Raw genomic sequence first — 24,888 nt, 5'->3', positions numbered from 1 at the left:
ATCCCATGTTTTTAATTAATGGTATATTTTAGTGGGTTTTTTTCTTTCAATCAAGGCTTCTCCTCTGGTGGTGAATGGTGCTGTATCCAGTTGGTGGTCGGTCACTGATGGTGTCCCCCAGGGATCAGTGTTGGGCCCAGTCCTGTTTAATATCTTTATTGATGATTTAGATGAAGGGATTGAGTCCATCATCAGCAAATTTGCAGATGACACCAAGCTGGGGGGAGTGTCGATCAGCTGGAAGGCAGGAGGACTCTGCAGAGGGACCTGGACAGGCTGGAGAGTTGGGCTGATTCCAACGGGATGAGGTTCAACCAGGCCAAGGGCCGGGTCCTGCCCTTTGGCCACAACAACCCCCTGCAGCCCCACGGGCTGGGACAGAGTGGCTGGAGAGCAGCCAGGCAGGAAGGGAGCTGGGAGTGGGGATGGACAGGGAGCTGAACAGGAGCCAGAGTGTGCCCAGGGGGACAAGAAGGTCAATGGATCCTGGCCTGGCTCAGGAAAAGTGTGGCCAACAGGTCCAGGGAAGTGATTCTTGCCCTGGACTCAGCACTGGTGAGGCCATCCCTGGAGTGCTGTGTCCAGTTCTGGGCCCTCAGCTCAGGAAGGACATGGAGGGGCTGGAGCAGGTCCAGAGGAGAGCAACGAGGCTGGGGAAGGGACTGGAGCACAAGTGCTGTGAGGAGAGGCTGAGGGAGCTGGGGTTGTTCAGCCTGGAGAAGAGGAGGCTCAGGGGAGACCTCCTCACTCTCTGCAACTCCCTGACAGGAGGTTGTAGCCAGGTGGGGGTTGGTCCCTTCTCCCAGGCAGCTATCAGTAAGACAAGAGGACATGGTCTTAAACTCTGCCAGTGGAGGTTTAAGTTGGATATTAGGAAGAAATTCTTTGTAGAGAGGGTAATCAGGCATTGGGATGGGCTGCCCAGGGAAGTGGTGGATTCACCGTCCCTGGAGGTTTTTAAGATGAGACTGGATGTGGCATCAGTGCCATGGTCTGGGAACCATAACAGGGTTGGACCAAGGGTTGGACTTGATGATCTCGGAGGTCCCTTCCAACCCGGCTGATTCTACAATTGTATGATTCTTTAAAAGCTCTCTATAAGCTCTAGGTACACTAAAGAGTAAATAAATAAATAAATAAATAAATAAACCCCTTATAATCATGTTTTCTACGTTTATGCAACTTGACGTATAGAAAGCCTTCCCCTCACTCCTCTCTTCCCTCTCACCCCATCCCTCTGCACGTGGATCAATGGGCTGAACTAGACACTGATGGCTGAATGTTGGAAGAAGCAGGAGGCAGCTGCAGTGTGCACCCACCACCCACTTGGTGTCCCTGCAGCTGAACTGGCAGCCTGCTCCTTGCTCTGACTGGCCCGCGACCCATTTCAGAGTTTGCCATCCAGGTTCCATATAGTAGCTAAGAATTATGGCTAAGGAGATCCTCAAGTATCCTGTGGAATTGTTTTAAGTGTCTGCCACCTTTCAAGGGAGGGGGTACAGCTAACAGTAGCTGGCTAGCATCCCCAGGAGCAAGCACTGGGATCAGTCTACTGCAGTCATCTGCAAGACAGGTAGAGGGTATTTTTAAACTAAACAATGCAAAGTAAATAAAATGCAAACATTGTTGAAGGAAGTATGTAAAGTGAACTGGAAGGCATAGCTTTCTTGGAAAGGATAAAGTACTGAAATTGATAAAATGCAAGGTATGATACATTTTAAGTAGGACAAAAGCACTGACATTTGGACTTCCCCAGACTAGGGCATTACAGTTTGGAGGGATTATTTATGTTTCATTATATGCATATTTAGGCAGATTTTATTTTATTAACATCACTGTGCACTTATTGTATAGAAATTGAATAGCTGATCTTTTTCTGAGGCATTGTCAACTATCAATTTTCAACATTGTGTGCTTTTCCAGCTTATTAAATGAAATTGCTTAAATATTGCTAATTGATACTCAGAGATGCTGTGCTGAGAAATGTATTCTTGATGATCCAATTTTAAATACAGTGTAAGTGATCATTACAAAATAAAAATTGTTAGCTTTCAACAGTGTAACTAAAGCATATGCTTGCATAACTACTTATTGGCATTTGAAGAAGTATCTTAAACTATTGCATTATCTTGACAGGCTGTGGTTTGTAAATTATGTATCTGGACTGATAACAAAAAACCCCCTTAGTTAAGTGTTTTATTTTCTTGCTACAAATGCATGACAGAAGGTTGAAACACATTTGTTAAATCTCAGTTTCCAAAAAACTCTCCTTGCAAGCTAAGTCTCCTGGAATACACTCGTGTACTACATCAGGGCAGAGCTGTTTGATTTTCAAGGGCACATGGCCATAGTCTGGATCTACAGAACATCTGGGGAAAATTATGTTCTAGAATGATTGCTCTCCAAATATGTGGGCTCTGCCAAACTGCATCAGCCCTCTTTGCTGCTGTGATTTAAACCATGCACCCTGAGTTAGGCCTGACCCTAAAGAACGTGAAGAATTCTGAGCTTTTATACTTTCTCCAGAGCAATGAGCTTTTCACACTGGAGTGATTCTTTCTTGCAACGGAGAATTTTCAAGGAATGTTGGACTTTACATGCACGGCATGCACTTGACATAGATGGTCATACAGACAGAGAATAACAGGCAGGCAGATCAGTGATTTGTCATCTTTAAAATGTACGTGTGTTTCAGAACTTTTTATATTGGAATAAATTAGAGGAAAGTACTTTGAAAACATAGGGACAGTGGGCTGGGGAATGAAATAATATTAGCGTTAACACCATATTTAATGTAAAATATGTTAGATTATATCCATTAGCAAAGGGAAATTTAAGGGCAGCTGAAAATTTGGAAGTATGTCTTGGGTGTGTGCACTGGTAAGCAAGACCGTAAGATAATGTGGTGGTATTTTCCCCTTCCTGTTTTCTTGATTCTACATTGCCTGTATTTCTTTGCAGGTGGATGATGACAGAATGGACACCATGTTCAAGGACATGTGGAAAAGGGACCCAGAACAGACAAGTAGCCTGCACACAGCAGCTCAGGAATGGGACCCTGATCAGAGCTAGAGAGAGGGATTGTCTTGGGCCAAAGCCTGCTTCTGCACAGCGTTGTGAAGGCCAGGATTGCATGACTGTGTGGGAGGCGGGAGTCTGGTCCGAGGTGCTGCATTTATTTATACAAATAGTCCATAGTGGTTATTTGTGCCTTAATATTTTCTGGGAATAATATTTTTTCAGCATCAAGTGGCACAGCTCAGCCTAATGATTTTCACGGTCCTCATGCAATGATTTGGCAAAGGGTTCAGGGACTAGGAAAACCAGCTGTGTAGAACTACTACATTTTACCTAGTCAATGTTCTGGAACAGTTTCTTTTGGCCAGTTTTGAAGCACGTATAATCAAGTATGTCCTGACTCTGGAAGTGGGTAACTGGGGGCAAATAGAATTAAGGCATCACTTATCAGCTACAAGACATTGGATTCAGAGTGGGAACATCTCTGATGTACTTTTGTACCAAGGGATGTTGATGTCATCCTGTTTCATAGAGGCTTAGAGGGAAGCTGCTGGTAAAGAGAGGCATTTCCTTCCCTTCCTCTCTCTTCTCACCTCTTTTTCCAAGACAACAGCAGTAGGCTAAAGGGCTTGTAAATAACGCAATTTCACATATGTTACGTCCTGAAGGATTGCTGTAGAATGCATTTATTATTCAACAAAACGTTATTAAGATTTTTAATGTGCTTGTCCATCTGGCTTTCTTCATCTTCATTTTCTTCTTCACCTTTGTTTTCTTCTTCTAAAATTCTATACTACTTCTAAAAGTAACTGACCACAGAGGAAGAAAGGTGTTGTTACCACTGCCATCTGGACAAGATAAAGGGGTTATTTGGAACTTCTGCCTTCACTGGAAGATTAGAGGCAACTCTGATTGCCCCCCATATTAGAAGCTGTGCTATGAATCCATCCCTGATCAAAATACAAGTAGCAGTTTCTGAATGTGGGTGCAGTCCCTTCTTTGGACTGCTTTACTCAGCAGCCCCACTTGATCCCCAAGCAAGAAAGAGCTAGGAAATAGGGAATGTTTTGAAGGATGAAAAGCAGCTAATAAGGTAGAGAAGTAAATAGCAGCAGCTCCTGGTTTGGTACACAGAAGTTTATAAGGCAAGGGCTGGTTGTGAGAAGAGTGGCATTCAATTACAGAGGTGAGAAAAAGAGACACACGGATTGTTTTACTTCAGAGATGAGAAATGGTTGAACATGTTTTTGTTGGAAGCAAAAAATATATTTTGAAGAGTGAGGTATTTCCCATGGCCCATTCCTACTATTACCATCACATAGGAAGCTAGCCATTACTGCTTCCTGCAGTAATCAGCTTGGCAAAGGAGAGTTTTGAACTGCAAGCAGCGGGATGATCAAAAGCAGTGATAATGTTTGGAGAAGGAAATGGCATAATTTTTGGCAGTGTAAGTGGGAATGGTGGAAAAAAACATAGATTAGGACCTCCTGTGCAACTTGAGGAGAGTTTTCACATGCTGTCTATACAGTGACTTTGAATTTTGAAGTTCAGTCTGGATTCTTGCACAGTTTTAGAATATTTACTTTTCCATTTTAACTTTTTTTCCCTCCCCTCAAAAAATTCTGTTAGATACTAGCAGAGCTTTTCTGAAGTGCTTCCATATCTTATTCTTATGAACACTATTTTGACTTTCTTTCATTGTATTTCCTTTCATTATAGAAGATTGCCAAATATTTTCAGTATAACATTTTGCATTCACTTAATCATAAATTTTTAGATGTTTCCATATTCAAAAGCTTATTTTTTTCTTTAAGCAAATAATTTTTTATCTAATTATATAATTTTAGCTGAAAATGAAACAAGTATCATAATGCCTCATAAGGCATTATTGCTCGGTTTTTAGTTTTTTACAAATCTGGTGTCGATGCAATTGAGGGTTGGAAGTCAGGAAATCACTGAAGCCATGAAATACTTATGTTGGCCTGGCAGAGGTCACTAGATGGGGATAAAGAAAGGGGGTAAGTCCTGAAAAGCATCTTTTTCCAACAGTGCTCTGTAAAGTGTGGTAGGGGAGTACGGCACCGAACTGTGAGATGCACCAACCCACGCAAGAAATGTGTTTTGTCCACAAGACCTAAAGAAGCAGAGGACTGTGAGGACTACTCTAAATGCTACGTCTGGAGAATGGGAGACTGGTCTAAGGTGAGTAATCCTCGATAGTAGTGCCCCACAGCACAATATATTTTGCAAGTTGAGTTCTTTGTAAGAATTGCTCTTATCGGAAGTGTACAAGTCTCCCAAGCTGAGGGAACAATAAGGCTGAAAAGGAACAAACCCAACCCAGAACTGGTAGTCACAGTGAGGCCACAGTACAAATAAAAATCAGAAATATGAAGAAGGTGAAGTGAGATGAATATTCAATATAATAATGCAAATCTGGTATAAATTTGTTGTTGTTTTCGGCAGGCAGGCAAACAACTCCAGAAACTGCAACTTACTCCAACCTTACAGTTTGCACATTTCATTACTTTGTGTTTGCATATTTTATTTATGTTTCCAATAAGCTACACCCTCCAGCCTTATAAGGAAGCACCTTTAGCCTATTAAATTTCCAGAGAGACCATTTAACGTCTAGGAAGCATCTATTACTGTCTATTCTGGAAACCTGACATAACTGTCAGTACATTATTTCCTTGGCATGGGTTTTGATTTTAGTGAGATCCATAAGCATAGGCCAGATTTTAACAAACGATATTGGTTGGATCTGTGATCAAGTGTATTATTGGACTGGTACCTTGAACATCTGATGCAGGTTTGAATATCCAAAACATGCTGAAATTCTGAAATTTAGCCTTGTCAAGATTTTCTCTTGCTGTATCACAGACCACACTTAAGCAGAAAGATTGTAATCTCTTTCTGTTTTTCCTTTGCTTCTTTTCATAACTTTGCACACAACACTTTTACTTTTAGCACCTAAAATTATTGCAGAGTTTTTCTAACTTGCTTGTATGGAGAAGTATTTAATGTATTTTTAGTTGTCTTTCATGTGCTGTAGGAGCTGGAAAGAAGGACTAAAGCCAGCAGTGTATGACTAGCCAGCCTTCCAAGAATTAGCTGCAAGTACTCTGTGAGTAACCAGCTACTTCAAAAGCACATAGAATAACCATTCATTTTTTAAACAACAGAAGCAACTAACAGCTACTTACAGCAGCAGTGTTACTTTTACACAAAGATACATTCAGCAATAAAGTTTAGTATTTGCATTTCTATATCTCATAACTGCAGTTAAAACCTGCATCATTTAGCATTAGCACCAGTAGGAGGTAAACCATGGAGAAATGACCATCTGCTTTCTTAATTGAAGCAGTCATTCAAATTGGGGTTGCTGAGGCAATACGGGGATGCTCAGACAGTTACACTGTGTTCCCAGTGCCCTCTGGAGAAAAGAAGAACTTTAGTCTCTAATTCAGTACTTTTCACAAAGATCCATGTCATAGATGAATGTACAAGAACTTGCGTCTCCCTGTTCAGTATTTACTGACAGTCTTGTATTTTCTGTTTTCCTCCTGTGGTCAAAGCTGCAACCCTATCACCTAAATTGTACTTTAACCTTCAAAATTAGGACATGAGGAAATATTTCATATGGAATTAACAAAATCTTTTTAATAGTTAATGTACAGTCTGACTGTGACTTGTGCAGCAGAGATTTTCCAAGACTTAAACCAAAAAATAGACACCTTAATTTCTCAACAGAGTCACAAGTTCAATTTAAAATACACTTGGATTTCCTTTTTTTTTTTTCTGTTACTCTTCTGTTCCATTGCGAGAGTACATAGCAACATGAAGTCATGGCATACATGTTAATATGTCTGCAATGGGGGAAACAAATGGAAAGCTCAGATAAATGTTAATCTTTGCTCACTGTTTGTTTCTAACCCAGAGGTTCAGTGCAGCCTTCTGTGTTCACTGTTTTTACTCTTTAGGATTGCTCTTGACGTTGACAGAAGGCTGTTCCTTTGAGCAGAGCCAAGTTCCCCCAAGCTAATGCCAAGACTTGGCTTGAAAAATTTAAATGACCCTTCTCACACATTGAAACAAGACACTTAACGTGATCCTTTTTGGATTTGCTGCTTCCTTTGAACTCCTAAAGCATAATTTTAAATGAAGCTTAAATTGTTCTATTACTGAAAAGATAATGTAATTAATAATAATTAACAGAATTAATTTGTTTTAGAGGTATAGTCACATGGAGATCAAATAGTTCTTGCGGTCTATGTTTTAACAATAATAGCAGGATCAAAGAAAATTTGATCAAAATTCCAAGCTCCAATAGGTCAATAAACACAGTAATCCTTCTAAAACTCAATGAAATGAAATGCACATGAATTGCATGTTTGTACATCTACCTGGCTTAGTAGAGATCACATAATTGTAGAAGTCATCCTCCAAAAAAGACATATATCAACAGTGTAGGATGCTCAAAGGTCATCTCCAGGGTACTTTATGTAGGAAGCTGTGTATATTTTTTTTTGTTCTATTATCTAGACTCTTCAGAACATTGTTGGAATAAATGCAGCATGAGAGGCAGGATGAATTTTGGAGCAGAGAATAATTTGGAGAGTGGGTTTTGAAAGTAATAATTAAAAACTTAATTTTGATATGCTATTATCCCAGAAACTTTTGGAGATACTCAGCAAGGGATAACAGGATCAAAAGACTGGAAAAAGAAGTAGACTGTAGGAGCAGCCATTTGTAGAGATGAAAAAATATTAAGTATGTGTTCATAGTTGACCAGAGAAGATAATGTGGCATAAGTTGTAAAAAGACTGGAAAGAGCACCCATTCTGTAGAAACTAAAGAAGGAACAGTGGCAGAATTTCTAAATAGTATCTATATGTTAGGCCAGAGATGCAAGCAAGTCAAACACGACATCTGGAATAGTGGTCCCAATAGCTGAGATGGAATTCACTTTGTCTATAGCCTGAACAAGCAAAAATGTGAAGCAAAGGTTCATCTGTTACATTTTTTTCTACTGAGTCTGAAAGGGCATCTGAAGCAACTGCTTGGTTTTTACACCAATGAGTCCCAGAATTCATGGCCTATTCTGAATTATTTATTTCAGAAAACATATGCAGTGCTCCCTAGAAAATGTGTGTGAGTGTGTACAGAGAAGAAATCAAGTCTCCAACTGTTGCGGGGAGACAGAGTCACTGAGAGATTTGCTAATTGAGTGGTACAGAAAGCAGATGTCAATGATGAAGATTATCTTCTGTCCCAATCAAAGAATGTGTGAAAATGGAGAGAAGAAAAAAAAAACCAAAACCAAACCTCTTTTTTACCCAACTATTCAAGAGCATGGGACATTCAACCTTTAAACTGTGTACTTAAACATTTGGACAGTCCCTAAATTTCCACAGCAAACAAACTCAGCTGATTTAATCTCCTTCAATTAATAAAAAATAGAATTTGGATAATATTAATGTTACAATTTTACTAACAAGTTAATTAGCCTTGGTTTTATTCCTTGGATCCCCATCCAAAATTGTTAAGTTCTTTTAGAATCTGGGAATGGAATAAGTCTGGCCATGCATCAAAATATGACACCATCAATAGATTTATGGACAAACAAATTACATGACTTTTGTGAAATAATAGAAGCCAAAATAATACTGGCATCAAGTTAATCACTTTTATATTGACTTAATTATAGTTATTTTCCAGCAAATTAGATATGTCTTTGTTTCAGAAATGAAACATGGGAAAATAATATGGTAGATGCCAATATAAAGAAATGAGAATGGTAGATTTTTGTATGTTTCTAACTGGTCCTGTAATATTGAAAATATTAACATCTTTTGTTTCGGATAAAGTGGGTTTTTTAGTTCAATGTACTGTAGTATTTTGTCTGGAATAAATGTCATGTTAAGTTCTAGAAAAGTAGAACAAGACCACCCTTAATAATAGGCAAATCCACTGATAAAACTAAAAAAGATTTTGGAAGTAGACATTACCCATTTTGCACACACAAGAAGTCACACATAAATGGGAAATTCAGTATCTGTATTACAGTTTGATCTAGTAGGACATCTGTTGATTTTCTGCTACAAGCATCTTTAAGGTAGCAAAGTTTTTCGGAACACCAAATTGGAATCAAAAGTTAATTATGAATGGGTGTTGTGTTGTCTCTTGAGTTGCATTATCTGCAAGTGGGCTATATTAGAAAATAATTAATTTGTGGTACATCTTAATAGTTAACACCAGAACTGAACCATCCTAGGCCCCATAGAAAAACAAAGCAAGAACAAACAAGAGTAAAAGAAGCTAACAGTTCCTGCTGAAAGATGGTTCCAGTCTTATTTGACAAGTGACATGGTAGGGGGACAACTATCTAATAAAATAGATAAAGAAAAGGAAGAAAAAATATTTTTAATCCAAACCTGATAACAGCTACTCTATTTTTCCCTATGTGTCCTGAGAGTAGGTCTGAAGCAGAAAGTACCACCTTTATATATTAATTTTTAAAGTTTCCATCAAGAAGTGAAGAAGTACGTGCCCACAACGACCTTCTCATGGATCACAAGAGATGGTGTATTGCAGAAAGAATGGGAACAGGGGCAGAAAACCAACCCTTATGGGCAGAAGATGATGCCTGGAAGATGGCAGCACGTAGCAGAGGCAAATACAGCCCCGTGCTTGAATGGGTTGTAAGCCCCATGCTTACAACCACAGCATGGTGCCACCTGAGAGAGTGGTGTGGGGAAAGAGGAGATCCACTCACACAGCCACTGTTGTTACTTGTCAGAGAGAGAAAAGGGTAACGCTGATAAATTCCAGCAATTGTATGAAATTGTTTTGGATTCTCCTGATTTTAAAAAAGTGGTTTTGAGGGAGGCAGGCTGAGATGCCTGCTGGAGACACAAATCAGTGGTGAAAGGATTGACTTCCAAGTCACCTTGATAGATGTGAACAGTTAGAAGAAATATAGGAAATTCCAAAAGAAAAGGAGATCTGAAATATAGTTGAATGAGGTGGGGTAGTAGAAGCAAAATTATAAAAATGCTACCAAAATATATAATTGATAACATTATAAATAAATTATGTTTTCTTATGCCCAGCAATATTTCAGAACTAAATATTGTTAGTGTTAGTATTAGTATGCAGTTGTTGACTTTGAACTTCTGGGCAGCTCTACAAATTTTCTGGGTGCTCCTTCGAGGCATATCCTCTGTAGTTCTACTTAAAGCCTGAAACCACTGCTTTAAGCAAAGCAGTGTGGCTGCTATTTGCTGTACCCTCTTTTGGCACTATTTGAAGCTGACAAGTGTGATTGACCGGGCTCTGGCTTACAGGTGTGAGAAAGATGGGTCTATATCATCAAAGTGGAATTTTATTTCATGCGAAGCAGATATTGCTATGTCAGTTGGCATGAATTTTAAAAAGCTTTTCACTATACAGTGGAACCCATTTTATCCTAAATTGAATAGACTGTTAGTATCCACAGTCTACGTGTGACCCCTATTTTGCTGTTTTCTAATGCTGATGACTAACTGACCCTCTACCTTCTGTAATTACCTTTCATACTGACAGCTTCTCTGTTTATTGAATTGACAGATTTGGCAAACTAGCACTGACCAAAAGAATAGATAGCTGGAATAGATATTTTAGTTATACACTGGATTCAGAGATCCAGGGTGTCCACGGAGCTTTGTAATCTGACAGGTTTCTCTCCATAAAAATGACTGTGTTTGAAAAAATTGCTCTTCCTGCAGCCTTACTGAAAAGCGACACTGTGGCTTGTTCCTTGGTAGCCTGAAAAGTGCTGATGTTTTCTTGAGAAGTGGATTGGTCGAATAAGACACTGTTACCTGGATAACTTCTCAGAATAGTTTTTTTTGGAACAACTATGTGAAAGGCTTATTGAAATTTTACAGAATAATACAAAGGTAGAACTCTTCAGGGAGAAAGTTTGGTTAAACTCTTAAATATCATGGCACTTACTGAAAATCTTTCACAAAGAGAAAGATAGCAGGATCCCACTTGCTTCTGCCGAGGCTTGCTCTGTGCTGGCTTTTGGCTTGTGGATGTAGTGATCCCTTGGAAGGCCAGGCAAAGGAGACAGATTCACACCTAGCAGGAGGATGTGTCGTCCAGCTACAAATGCAGAAGCCACAGAGGATAGCACAGGCAGCTTGCCATCACCTCCTTTGCCACTGCTCATGTCTTCCAAGCCATTCTAGTGCAGTCTAGATCCAGGCAGATATAAATTTCCTGACTTTTCTGCTTGTGAGTCTTACAGTGCCAGACCACGCATTACTGCTGCAGGAGATTTACATATGCACATATATGCATATAATCATTGATATAAATAAAGAAAAACATTCTTGTTAATTGCTGAATAGAAGCAATGTCCTGTATCTGCTATGTGCTTTCCCAGAAGTGCCTATCAATTGTTGTTGAGGGTGCTGGGATCTTTGAATTGTGAGTCTTCTAGAAGGCTGATGCATGATTCAGCAGGTAGATAAATGGTGCTTTTCCAATGAAATCTTTACTCTTAACACTCTACTCTGCAACCAGTGCACAGCTTTATAGCCCAACTAGCAGGATGCATATCCCAGAACACTCTTTTGAATGAGGAAGAGTAGTATCTGAGCATCCCTTCAGTGTCCTTGTTCTGATACTTAATTCTTGCTTAATCAGACTTGGTCTGAAAAGGTTATTCTCAATAGATTTTATAAGATAAGGACTACACTGACTACCAGAATTTCAGTGTGTCAAGGAGCTATGCTGAATTTATGTGCAAAAAACCACCATCACATAACATCATAAGTAAGTAAGCAAGAAAGGAGCCAGTGGAATTAGAAGTAACGTTGGACAGAAAAAGAGGGGTGGGGAACGTTTCTGGAAATGGTTTGGAGGGCTTTGGGGACCTTGGGTGGTCTTGATTCACCTCCTACAGTCCATGAACACTTCTTGGTCTCATCCCTGCGCTTGCATGGTACTGCACCATGTTTATCTCCAGGAACTAAAACAAAGATGTTTGTCCCAGGAAAGTGCTGCCGTACCTCTGCATGGCCCCCATCTCCAGCCACACGTTGTTCTTTCCCACGGCATGTTACTACCAACAGTCCTTGGTTATCACCAACAATCCTTGTCTGGTATTGTCAGCAATCCTTGGTTGGCTCCAGAGCCAACCAGCTATTGGTGTTTGGGATACACACATTATCCCCTTGTCTTCTGGGACTCTGCAGTGCTTGACTCTGCATTATGAGACAGTATAGAAGTTGGAAAACACTGCAGTTTGTCTGACTTTTTGTGGTTGGTCCCACAATTTGGAGTAGAATAGCAGTTCGCTGACATTTTGAATCACATACTTTTTTATCTTTTCAGTGTAGACATTTGCTGCACGCTCAGTAATTTCTGTTTTAATGGTCTTTCTTGCTTTTGTTTAGTGATACACATTGGGGAATTCATTTCATCAGTGTTCATGATAATGCCTAGATTTTTTATTTTTTTTTTTCTGATAGCTGACAAGTCATCCTAAAGTGTTTAGTGTGTACAGGAAAATTCAATTACTCATGCTGGTGCTGAGACTCAGTCCAGTAGATGTTCTTTTGCTTGGTGTGTCTACATCTCTAAGATCATCTCTCTCCCTTTCCAAATGTTTTCCTCAGCATCTCTGACTGTATGATCTGCCAATGCATAACTCCTTCAGCTGGTTCACTTGGGTTCTGTTAGAATTTATGTAATCTGTCTGCTCTCATGAGATATAGCTGATTTTTTTTTTTTTTTTGGTTGGAAAAATATTTTTCTTTCATGATTTTTTTATCCTATATTTCATGCCGCTAAAGAAAATACTGCCTCGGGAGTTTATTCTTGTGATAAGCTTGATCTTCTATGAAATACTCATTTTGTCAAAAAATTATTTATTGGGGGGTTTTTGTTACTTTTATTACTTTTAACTTGTGTAATATTCACTGTTTTCTACTAGCTTATAACTAGTGGCAAAATGAAAATACTTAAAATATGTATATAACTGAATCTTGAAAATTTCTTCTGAAATAATTGTTTCAGAGGCTGTCTTGAGCACAAAAACCATGAAGCAGTAGAGTTTTCAGTTTTCAAAGCTGTAAGGAGAGGGGACAACAGAACTTCCACCTTGGACTTCCAGAGGGCAGACTTTGGCCTGTTTAGAAGATTGGTTGACTGAGTCCCTTGGGAGGCAGTCCTGAATGGTGAAGGAGTCCAGGAAGGCTGGACATTCTTCAAGAAGGAAATCCTAAAGGTGCAGGAGCAGGCTGTCCCCATATGCTGAAAGATGAGCTGACAGGCCTGGCTGAATAGAGAGCTTTGGCTGGAACCTGGGGAAAAAAGGAGTTTATGACCTTTGGAAGAAGGAGCAGGCAACTCAGGAGCAGTACAAGCACTACACTGTCGTGAGGTAATGCAGGGAGAAAATTAGAAGGGCCAAAGCACAACTAGAACTTAACCTGCCTACTGCCATAAAAGACAATTAAAAAAATGCTTCTATGAATACGTGACTAACAATAAACAAGGGCTAAGGAGAATCTCCGTCCTTTATTGGATGTAGTGGGAAACATAGTGATGAAGGATGAGGAAAAGCCTGAGGTACTTAATGCCTTCTTTGCCCCAGTCTTTAATAGTCAGACCAGTTGTTCTGTGGGTTTGAAGCTGCCTGAGCTGACACACAGGGAGTAGAAGTAGAACCAAACTCCCATAATCAAAAGGACAAATGGTCGTTAACCTGCTCCATCACTTAGACATGGACAAGTCCATGGGGCTGGAGGAAATCCACATAAGTGTCCTGAGGGAGCTGAAAGGAGGATCCAGGCCTGTCAGCCTGACCTCAGTGCTGGGGAAGGTCGTGGAGCAGATCATCCTGAGTGACATCCCATGGCACGTACAGGCCCAGTCAGCACGTGGGCTTATGAGAGGCTTGACTAACCTGATCTGCTATTCCAGGGTGATCTACCTAGTGGATGAGGGAAAGGCTGTGGATGTTAATATAATTATGCACTCAAAGGCTAATATTTCGGATTGTTTTGAAGAGTTCATTTTCATCAGTCCCAAATAGCATACTCCAACTAATTTCACCAGAAAGATAAAGGTAATTATGTCGTCAAATCTAACTGCTTCCAGATTCTTGTTTGCATGTGTGATACTTAGGAATGGAAAGTCACCTTCTGCCAAAATACCGTGGAATGACATATCAGATATGAAAGTTTGAAATATAATAAGACTTACTCATCACTAAGCACGAATGGCAATGATATATACGTGTGTGAGTCAGCACAGGCAGGCGTCCGGGACAACCACAAATCCATGGCTAAAATACAAAAAGTAGGTTTACTTCTGTTTCCTCACTAAGGGGATATTCCCAAAGCAGAATACGGGCAGAGGTACAAAAATAGACATGCAGGTGCCACTAAACCCACTTCATGCTAGAGGATCTACCTCCCTGGGCAGCCCATTCCAATGCCCAATCACTCTTTCTGCAAAGAACTTCCTCCTAAAGTTCAAAAAGTCATTAATGATGAGAGAAAAATGCTGGTACCTTCCATGATACTTGGGGGGAAATGAGAGGCATTTTTAAATGAATGGGGTTTTTTAATGAAATTGGACTCCAGGTTGTCATACCTTTAACAAAACAAACTAGTGTCACTGGGACAATCCAGATTTTTAAATCATGAAGTGGATTATTGTGTTTCATTAGTTCATCCGAGAAAGAAATTGGGGAATGGAACCTGGATTTTAAATATAAAGAATTTGCTACTTCTGAGCCCAGTCCAGAGAGCCCATTCAGATTCAAGCCTATCAAACCTATTTAGAGTAGATGGGTAGTGATATTCTGAAGAATAGATGTGTATATACTGACCTAGAAAAAATGAGTTGTTTTTTGCTGCTTCTTGTCTTGATACCAAAGGCAGTTTTGCCTCCTTAGCCAAACAATTGAACTGTTCTGCATGGGAGCCTAAAAAGGATTAAAAAAAAAAAAAGGGGTAAGAGAAAAAAAAAAAAAAGAAAAAGAAAAGGAAGAAAAGTCCAGATTCTTGAGATGAGATGATGAAGGTTTCCTCCATACGAACCCTATCTCTAGCTTATCAAAGGTGAGCTGGGGTTCTGTCTGTCTTAATTTAAAATCTTATCTCTTTTGAACAGTTATACAGTGCAAGTTCTTACTTCAGAAAGAAGAGCTAGAAAGAAAAAAATGGAGGGGGGGCAGGGTAAAGTGCAGAAGAAGGGGAAAAAAAAGAAAAAATAAAAATAACATAAGTAGGGACACCTCAAACTTGCTAAACTTAGAAGAGACCAACAACAGAATTTGTTCAGCTAAACTTAGCACAGTTCTGAATTTTAAGTTTGGCATTCTGAGGTGTTGGGTGTGTCAGAAATGAGAGAGGCACAAAGACCTTCCTGGAAATGATGCATGAGAGAACTCCATCTTATGCTTGTAACCATCAGTTCTTTTTCTACTAGTTACACTATTCACAAATGCCTTTATTTTTAAAAAAAGTACTTAAGTAAATTGCAGATTATTTTCTTTATTTAGATAACCTTTAAGAATATTGTCAGACTCAATAAAAAGCCTTTGTGGCAAACAAATGCACCCCTTTATCTACAACCTGTCTTCAAAAGCAAACTTCATAGAAAAATAAAATACAAAAAGATTTTGCAAGCATGTCAGCAAATATGAATCCTGCTGCTAAATTCTAATTGCTTTCTATTCTTGTTTCACACTCACTTTACGAAAAGCTTGAAACCGCTTAAATGCTGGAACTGATGAACCTATACATAAATATTTAGGAATGCTCTGCTAATAATTTCCAGTAAAACTCATCGCTGAGTTTCCTTGTGAGCACGTCAGTCTCTGCTTTGAGTGCTACTTAGACTTGTAAAACCCTTTTATTGAACTGTCCATTTATTTTTGAAAATAAATTGTCCGAGTCAATTCTGTTAACACTGTCACAGATTGTCTTTTTCATTGTGGATTGTATCAGCCTCTGCAGTGATTGCCTGTTGTCTTGGCAAAAAGATGCATTTTGACCGTTACTGTCTGCCAGTGACAATTTTTCCCTTAATTTAGGAATTCCTACTTCTTATAAAGGCCAGCTGGAAGCAGCTAATGCATTACAGCAACTTCCTCAGCTGTTGGCCTTGGGAATATGTATTCTCTCCAGAATATATATCCTTGGCAGGGAGCAGAAAGAAGGAATCTTGGGTAACGGGTGTGCATGCCAAGTGAAAGGATTGTTATATTTAACGCCTAGTTTCTGTCCTTGAAATTATGTCTAAAAGAAGTTCAAAAGTAGGACAAAATTCAAACAGGGTGGGTAGATTTTTTTTTTTTAAAGAAAGAATAACTTTAAAAAAAAATAGCTGTTAAGTACCTTTACCCAGGATTTTTTTTCTAATCTTTAGCAGGAATGTTTTACATGTCTTGCTGCTTGAATGATTTTACAGTACATTTAGGACTGTGTCCAAAATGCACAGATTAACAGCCACATAAAAAAACCTCTGGCTGTGTATTAGAACATTTAGTCTAAACCTACAAATACAGTTGTCCTACGGGAATTTTTGCTAATCAGCTACATGGCCTTAAAGTGTAGGTCATCTGAACAGTCAGAAGTAAAATGCAATTAACCTCCCACAAAAATAAAATATCACATGTGCAAGACTGACATCTGGGAGGTAGATGGGCTGTGAAGATGAACTATAGAAATGTATTCTTCATTCACTAATAATAAAAACTGTGAGTTTAAATTAATCTGAGATCTTCTAAAGTAATGAAAATTCTACATATTGCTTTGGAGTGGGCATTTTCTGGAACTTATGTGTGTGAGCTTTATGTTAATACATATATAAACATAAAAATTGCAAGCAGTTTTTCTTAACTGTTTAATATGTTAAAGTGAAAATATTTTCTATTTCCTGTAAATTGAAAGTTTTGTTACAGTTTTAAACATGGAAATTCCACAAATGTGCAGAACCCATACAGCTTTATCTACATACCATAAGCACTATCTAAAAGTGACAGCTGCACATCCAGTGAGAAGTATTTACCTCAGGTTGAATATTTTCAGTGAGAGAAATCTAAAGGTGAGGCAAGGTTGGGAAGCAGTTTTGCAAGAGTCTGCTTCAGCCAGAATGCACATATACAGTAAAATGAGTATCAAAATGAGCGTCAGAGCTGTTGCTCCTCTGATTTGCAGAGGTTGAGGTGTCTCCCAGTGAAATCAGACCAAGTCCATAGTTTTGCAGGGTCAAGAAGAAAAATGTTCTGAATGCTTTTTATCCTCCCATGTTCAGTGGCTGCTCTCAGTTACAGCAGCACTTTGTGGATGTGTTTGCAGGACGAATTTGGTTTAAGGCCACTTCACGGAGACAGAAACCTCACTGTTTGTGTAGCTAGCAAGTCCACTGCTAAATGCCACACCTCATGTATGGTTTCCCTATTTCATACTACTTCAAATTACTTAGAATATAAGATAATGTAGATATGGGATAATATAGATATGGTAAAAAGGCTTCCAGTCAGTAGAATTCTTAATTCTGAAGTCAGACCGCTGCAGCTGCTGCTGCTGCTCTGTGAACATGGAAGAGCACAGCTTGCCTATCAGATCCCTCACTGATTTTAAAACCCTAATGGTTTAGAAAAATCTCGCTTTACTTGTAAACTGACCAGATTGGTTTTGAAAGTTTTGGATAGCAAATCACTGTGGTAGCCCTGCCTCTTCACAGTTTATCCAAACATCTTACGAGACTTAGTAATAAGTTCCCAGTTTTTAAAAATAAGAATAAATACACTGTTAAAATCTAGTACATTTCTGTGAAAAGAAAAGAAGATAGAACAGAAGACAAATTTCTTTATTTCCTGTATGAACTGAGACATTTCATTTAATCATCATTTGATATCAGTTTCTTTGTCTAAAGTTGTGATGTTAATAAGTAGGTCAAGCAAGACTGAAACTAATTTTGTTTTCAAGATCTGTACATCTTTGGATAGAAAATTCAATTGCAATGTTTCATAACACTCTTCGAAATATCTCACAAAGGCCAGTGGAGGCTCAGTTATTAAAAGGGTATTATTTCACCAGTTACGATTTTAATGCCAAAATCTTGCCAGATTCTGCATAGAAACTCAGGGCCTAAGCCCTGATGAGCTGTTTGTTGCATATGGTGTCAGTTGCAGTCACAAGAACCTTTCAGGCCAGAACTCATTTGATGTAGAGATGATGTGACTGCTAACAGAGTGCCCTCCACAAAGGCATCTGCCTACATGAATTGTTGGTCATTACCAGTTAGCAGATAAACCACTAAAGCCCATTTTGTTAGCAGAAGTGTACTGTTTTCAAATCCCATCCCCCTCCCCAGTACTCCAAATGTCTAGGTTGCACCTACTCATCCTAGAATAACCAAAGTTTAAGGACAGATAAATTATTGTTAGGAATCTTATGTACCAGGTCCACCTGCCTGTGTCCTCCTCCTCTGTAGCTGATAAAAGAAGATACATATATACTGCAAGCTCACACATACTCTGACTTTGGTTAATAAACATGCAAGTGTTTTACTGAAGGGAAAAAATGTAACACTGTGTGCAATACTACTCTAAATTAAGATCACTATGTTAATATTTAAATATTATCTTCGTCTTATTAGAGATCTTCAGCATACTAGCTTCATCATATTGCCTTCATCTTTCCTTCACTCTCACATTTCTTTTCTTTTTGTGTTGTAGTTTAGGTTTTGATTTTTCCTTTTTTTTGCTAACTTTGCTATTCCACTGTTTCAATTTTAATTTAGTTAATATATTACAAAAATAAATCTCTCTGAAATTACAGTGAGAGGAATTCAAGAAGTGGCTAGAATTTTGGCAATATTAAAATCAATGTTCTGGCTGTTATTGTTAAAAAAATTTGTGTAGGTATATGCATGATTATTCATGTTGACTATGTGCATAATGTTGGCCATTATAGGAATTCAGATTATTTTAAGCTGCACAGAGGAAACACAGAGAATTCAGGAAAAGGAATTCTGTTGAGAGGCTTTTTCTCATGCAATTTTAAAGCAGTAATCTAAACTCAAAGTTGATGACAGACTTCTACTTCGAAAATGCTTCAGTACTAACTGATTTCCCTCCTGTAAACAGCATATTTGTGCATGTGTTAAACTGTGGTTGACATTGAACAGACAACTATCTATCTGTAATTTAATATCTTTACATATGTTGGCCCATGCAGGCTGTATCTGATTAACTTAGCAAGACATTGACTCTGTGGAGTTACTCCCGATGTACATCACTGAGAACAGAAGCAAAATCAAGTCCACTTGCTGCCTTTGTAGAATGCCAGTGTTTGATTTCATGTGGCTAGAAGGGGAAGTGTGGTTTGGACTTGTTCTGTCCCATGTGAAAACACCCTTCAAGTATATCCTAGTCTCTTGTACCTCTCTTGGTACAAGAGTCCAAAAGGTAGGAGTCCCACTCTTCTAGATGTACATATTTGGGTGCAAGCTCTCTGTTTCCTCTTTAGCACATGTAAACTTCTTCTCCCATTAACAGTGTTTAAAATGTCACTTAAAAGCACATAGATAACAAAACTAAGGGGTAAAAGCTCCTCCAGTGTTTCCTACACTGAAAATTTTTTCATTCTTTGCAGAAAACTATACTTCTTCATCTCCATCTTGAGACAGGATGGCTGCAAAACATCTTTTGTTATAGCATCCTCTCCTTGTCTTCCTCTCTCATTTCAGTTTTTTTCAGATGCTTCTTGAAGCCTCACAAGGAAATGTATTCTGGATATTTACGTAATTAAGATTTTTCAGAATAAAAATATTTTCAGGACTAAAAAGCAAAAATTTTCAGCCAGAGCTCTTATCACTCATTGCAAGAAATTGATTAGTATTTGAAGATGTCCTCTGTAGTACATTTCTCCAAAACTTACTGAAATGTCTGGGTAATTGAGTCAAAATCATGAGAGGATAGAAGAAAATTCCAGTATATAATTTTTAAACAGATTTATAGTTAAAGCAATAGAATATGTGTCAATGGGCACGAAAGTAATTCATGCCCTAAGAAAGTCAGTGAATTGTCCACAAAAAGTCAGTGAATTGTCCACAAAAAGTCAGTGAATTGTCCACAAAAAGTCAGTGAAGAGGAAAGCATGGTTTGGGGTGGTTTTTTTTGTTTGGAATAGGTTTTGTATGTATCTCTACAGTGCTGCCCAAGTCTTCATTCTACTATATTATATTGCTGTGATAGGAATAGAAAGTTACTGGCATTACAGTGTTCAGCTGTTTTACTTCCTTACCTCATTCTCTGTGGCAACAAGCTGGAAGGGTTGATTAAAAACTAGGCATCACGTCTCACACAATGTGATTCATTTGTGGGACACCTGAAAACATGAAGATGTGATGCAAAGAGAGGAGGTATTCACTCTGCTCAGTAGAAGGAGCACTTTTGCAGTTGTTAATTAATGTCTTACTTAAAAATTCTTTTCTCTGTTAGTGTCTGTGAACAATTTTTTTTTTCCATCACTTTCACCTCTAACAAATTAGGATATAGATACAGGAGAGCAGCTTCTGCTCCCTTCAGGCACATTGCTGTTTCAGTTTCATCACAGGCTCTACAGAATGGACATTGACAGCAATAGGATGCTGGAATCAGTCCTTCACTTAACACTGCAAATTTATTTGTGCTTTTTTAATTGATTTTCATTTAGCTAACCAAACGGAATTCAGAAATCTTGGAATGCTGACGTCTGAAGGAGCAGCCACTGACATCACCTGGACTGGCATTTCATCTTCACGATTATGAAAGGCAAAAATACCTTTCCAATGAATGTGTCTTCTTGTGTCTTCCAGTGCTCCGTTACCTGTGGCAAGGGGATGCAATCCCGAGTCATCCAGTGCATGCACAAGATCACGGGGAGGCATGGCAATGAATGCTTCTCTTCAGAAAAGCCTGCAGCCTACAGACCCTGTCATCTCCACCCCTGCAACGAGAAAATTAATGTTAACACAATAACATCACCCAGGTTAGGTAAGCGGTCAAAATGGCATGTTACCGCTAGAAATGCCTCTTCATTTCTTTCTCTCCGTAGATTAATGATGCTCTCAGCTTAAAAATAGAAGGCTAGGACTTAGGGGATACTCAGGAGATGTGAATTCTATGCAGAGACTCCTGTCACTGCCTCAGTTTTCCAGTGGGTATGCCACAGACTGTACCTCAGAGTGGAGAAGGGTTTTTGTTAACCAAGGAATATATTATGAGACTGTATGATATTGTGGCCACAAAATATCCTGTGTGAAAATATTTTTATTTTAGAGACGCTATAAACATATTTGGTTTCATATATGTTCATCCATTCAATTTTATCAAACGTTTCTAAAGTAAGAAAATACCTTCTTTTCTCTTTAAAAACCATGCAAACTATGTTCTCTTGATATTTGTGAGACCAAGGAGGCCCTTATTTATTCCTCAGATGCAGACAGCTCTTTCCACTTGCCTTTAGTTCAAATGTCCACAATTTATGCCTGATCTATTAGGATATGTGAAGGAAAATTACTAACACGAAGAGATTTGCTGTTCCTGGAGGAACTCAGATTCTCTTTTGTTCTTAAAGAAATTACATTATTGCATAGTTACAGAACTGTTAATTCTGTTGTTATTTTCTAGTGCACTGTTGATGGTGACTACCATTAGCTCCCCAAATCATTCTTCTGCATTTTGACCATGACTGGGTAATATTCAAAGGCCTGCTGTATGACAGCATACCCTTTCCAGCTGATTTTCCAGAGCCCTTTTTAAGATAAACCTTCCTGTCTAATAGGTTTCTCCTGCATGGAGAACAAGTCCAGCATTTCAGTCAGTGAAGGGTATTTATCTTTGAAGTTTTTAGCCTTTAAACATTTCTCTGTAGTAGACGTTTCAGTTTGCTGGATGGGATGGCAACTGTAGCTCATGGCCCTCTCCTCCCGCTGTTGTAAAGTTCTTCTTTGTACTTTATCTTTCTTTGCTCAACTGATCTCTTGGAAGCAAGAGGCCATCACTCCATCACTGCTACTTTCCCTCTGGTGAGGTATAAGCAGCTTTGTGTCATGAAGTAAAGTGAGTCAGGAAGATTCACAGAAAAAATACAGTGTCAGATTCATTAAAATTTGACTTGGCGGGAAGTACACAAAAAAAGATTGGGCTAATTTGCACTCATGGAATGGATTATGTAGCACTGATGTTAGTAATCTACAGGTCAGTGTCATCCAGCATGGAGCCAGAATCCAATCCAACAGAAACATTAACATCTCCAAAATAAATAATGTAATGCTTCTCCTCAACATATTGATAATTTTGGCCTCCAGTTCCATTGATATCATGCAGCAGAGATCCTTTGGATTTGAGGGTAGGGCTAACGAAAGTTGATAGGGTTTGCGCCACCAGCCCTTTTACAAGCGCGCTCTCGGTTTCTCTTCTATTAAAATAGGAGAGTGGCTCAAATCTGAGACTGATTTCTTTTTTCAGTCCGGTGTTCATGATGGATTTTGGATGATATCTTGTTCTTTTGCCCTAGTTTTCAGTGGTTTTCCATTTTAATTCCTTGCACGCTCTACAGCCTGAAAAACTAAATGTTCAAAGCTCCAGATTTGGTACTACAGTCCTTCTATGCTAAGCTCTCTGAGAGGCTTCCATAAGTGAAACAGGGCAGGAAGATGGGCTTCGCTCACTCATGAGGAGACAGCTGCATGACATTAAACTAATTAAGTTCAACACAACTTAATCTAATTTGTAAATTAAGCTGGCCTTAAAAAATTTTGATGTTGAACATATTGACAACAGGACGAGGGAGGGGGTGTGACAGTGTTGTTTCTTTTATTTAATATCTACATCTGTTACCCTTTCTCTTCTCCAGATACACTTCTTTTGTCCTTGTCTCCTTTGCTACCTGATTCCTCACTAATAAATGCAACAGCAATGTATATTTGATTTTTCTGGTTGTTGTTTCACAGCTGCTTTAACATTCAAGTGCCTGGGAGACCAGTGGCCTGTGTACTGCAGAGTGATAAGAGAGAAGAACCTCTGTCAAGACATGAGGTGGTATCAGCGATGCTGTGAGACGTGCAGGGACTTTTATGCGCAAAAAATGCAACAAAAGAGTTGACCTCTGTCAGGCTGGCTGGCTCTCAGCTCTTTGCAATATTATTATTTATAAACACACACACACACACACACACACACACACACACACACACACACACACACACACACGCTTTTTCAGACCAAATATTATCAGATGACATATAATTTAATCAAATTAATTTATTTTTGCCTGCCAGATATCCTTAATGGTTTTGGTTAGACAGCCAACACGTTTTATCCTCTGACATTTTCATAATTAATTTTTATATGAACACATTTGAATGCATTATCAGAATTTTTAAAAAAATAGTAACTAGTATTTTAAATGTTTATTTTCAGTAGGGTCATCTCTGTTGCAAAAAGAAAAGTCATGTTATCTTGAATTTATTTTAATTTAGCTGAATAGTTTTGTTGTATATGGAAATAAAGCCCTTTTTAATTTTATTATATTTTTGACATTCAGAGTCAGAATGATCTTGTGTATTTTGCAACAGATGTTGAGGTGAGTAAGCTAACATTATTGAACAGTTTATTACAGAATGTATTGTGAAATTAGTTCATTTGATTTAGAAACATACTGAAGGGGATATTCTACTGTAACTTATAACGTATTATAAACAAGAAAATTAAGATAGCTTAAGTAGAGATTTTGATCATTCTCATGGACACATACTTGAACACAAGTATTGAATCAATGAAACACTGTAGAGATTTACACTGAATCACTGTTGCACTGTTTGAGGTAGTGTAGAGAAATACAGTCCTAGAACTTATACCATCCTATGAATCCATGTCTGTACTGTTTTAACACATCACTTGAGTTTAAACATTTTGAAAAAAAAAAAAACCATGCCCCTCTATACCTTTGTGTGTCCTCTTGCAGATTTACAAATGGAAGAATCCTTTCTTTTGCCACTTGTATGAATTAATCCGTTAAACATTCTCAGTTCTCTGTAGATGATTTAGAAAATAGCTTTGTAATTCTACTTTAGTTTTATCTTTGTTTAATGAAAAATTCTTTATAAAAATTAAATGTTTTACAGTTTTGTGAAACATTATGAAACAGCTGAGATTTTCCTTATGAGAAAATATTGTACATGATTCACATGATTTTTACATTTTCAATAAAAAGTAAAGCTCCTTTTGTTATTTGAATTTTTCCTCTTTTGGGTATCCGTGTCTGGTAGACAAATCCACCACTGAACTTGGTGGGTCTTCTGCCTCCGTTCTGTAATGCAAGCCTTTAGTTATGCCGTGAAAACATGTAGGAGAGCAAAACCTGAAGGCAAGACAGCTGGAGAAATAAGCCAGAAAGGCATCATATTTTCTACTCAAATACTTAGATGCAGTCTTAACTCCTGTTGAAATCAATGTATGTGCTTTAAAATAGCTGTACTATCAAAATCTTCGGTTTGGCATCTTACTACTGTGAATTCAAAAACTGCCACTTTAATGAGGTGCTAATTTATGATTTTAAATTAAATATCTTCTGGTTTTAAAAAGTAAAGAAGGAAAGGAAAATAACACTGACATCATGGAATGTGATACTATATTTTGTATAATTAAAAAGCTTCAATGCACAGAAAATTCAGTTGCTCTTGGGCATCACTCCCAAAGTCTAATAGAATTATTGTAGTTGGCAGGCAAAAGAAACAATCATTATTTTAAATTTTCTTCGTATTTAGCACCCAGTCTTGCTAATACTTCTGCACTCACTTGAATGA

General features: G+C 38.4%; 1 protein-coding gene across 1 annotated transcript in view; it reads left to right on the top strand.

Annotated features, from left to right (window-relative positions):
* ADAMTS19 (ADAM metallopeptidase with thrombospondin type 1 motif 19) overlaps positions 1–24,311 on the top strand; it is a 139,246-nt gene extending 114,935 nt beyond the window's left edge. The window contains exons 20-23 of the mRNA XM_051777410.1: positions 2,962–3,166; positions 5,068–5,220; positions 20,896–21,073; positions 23,035–24,311. Of these exons, the coding sequence (XP_051633370.1) occupies positions 2,962–3,166; positions 5,068–5,220; positions 20,896–21,073; positions 23,035–23,186 (688 nt within the window). The 3' untranslated portion in view covers positions 23,187–24,311. The remainder of the gene's footprint in view (positions 1–2,961; positions 3,167–5,067; positions 5,221–20,895; positions 21,074–23,034) is intronic.
* The last annotated feature ends 577 nt before the right edge of the window (positions 24,312–24,888 follow it).

Source organism: Manacus candei, unplaced genomic scaffold, assembly GCF_025592945.1.
Source record: "Manacus candei isolate 608988 ecotype Guabito, Panama unplaced genomic scaffold, ASM2559294v1 h1tg000010l, whole genome shotgun sequence".
Taxonomy (NCBI): domain Eukaryota; kingdom Metazoa; phylum Chordata; class Aves; order Passeriformes; family Pipridae; genus Manacus; species Manacus candei.
Note: the sequence above shows the minus strand (reverse complement) of the source record. Positions and strands in the feature narration are given on the sequence as shown.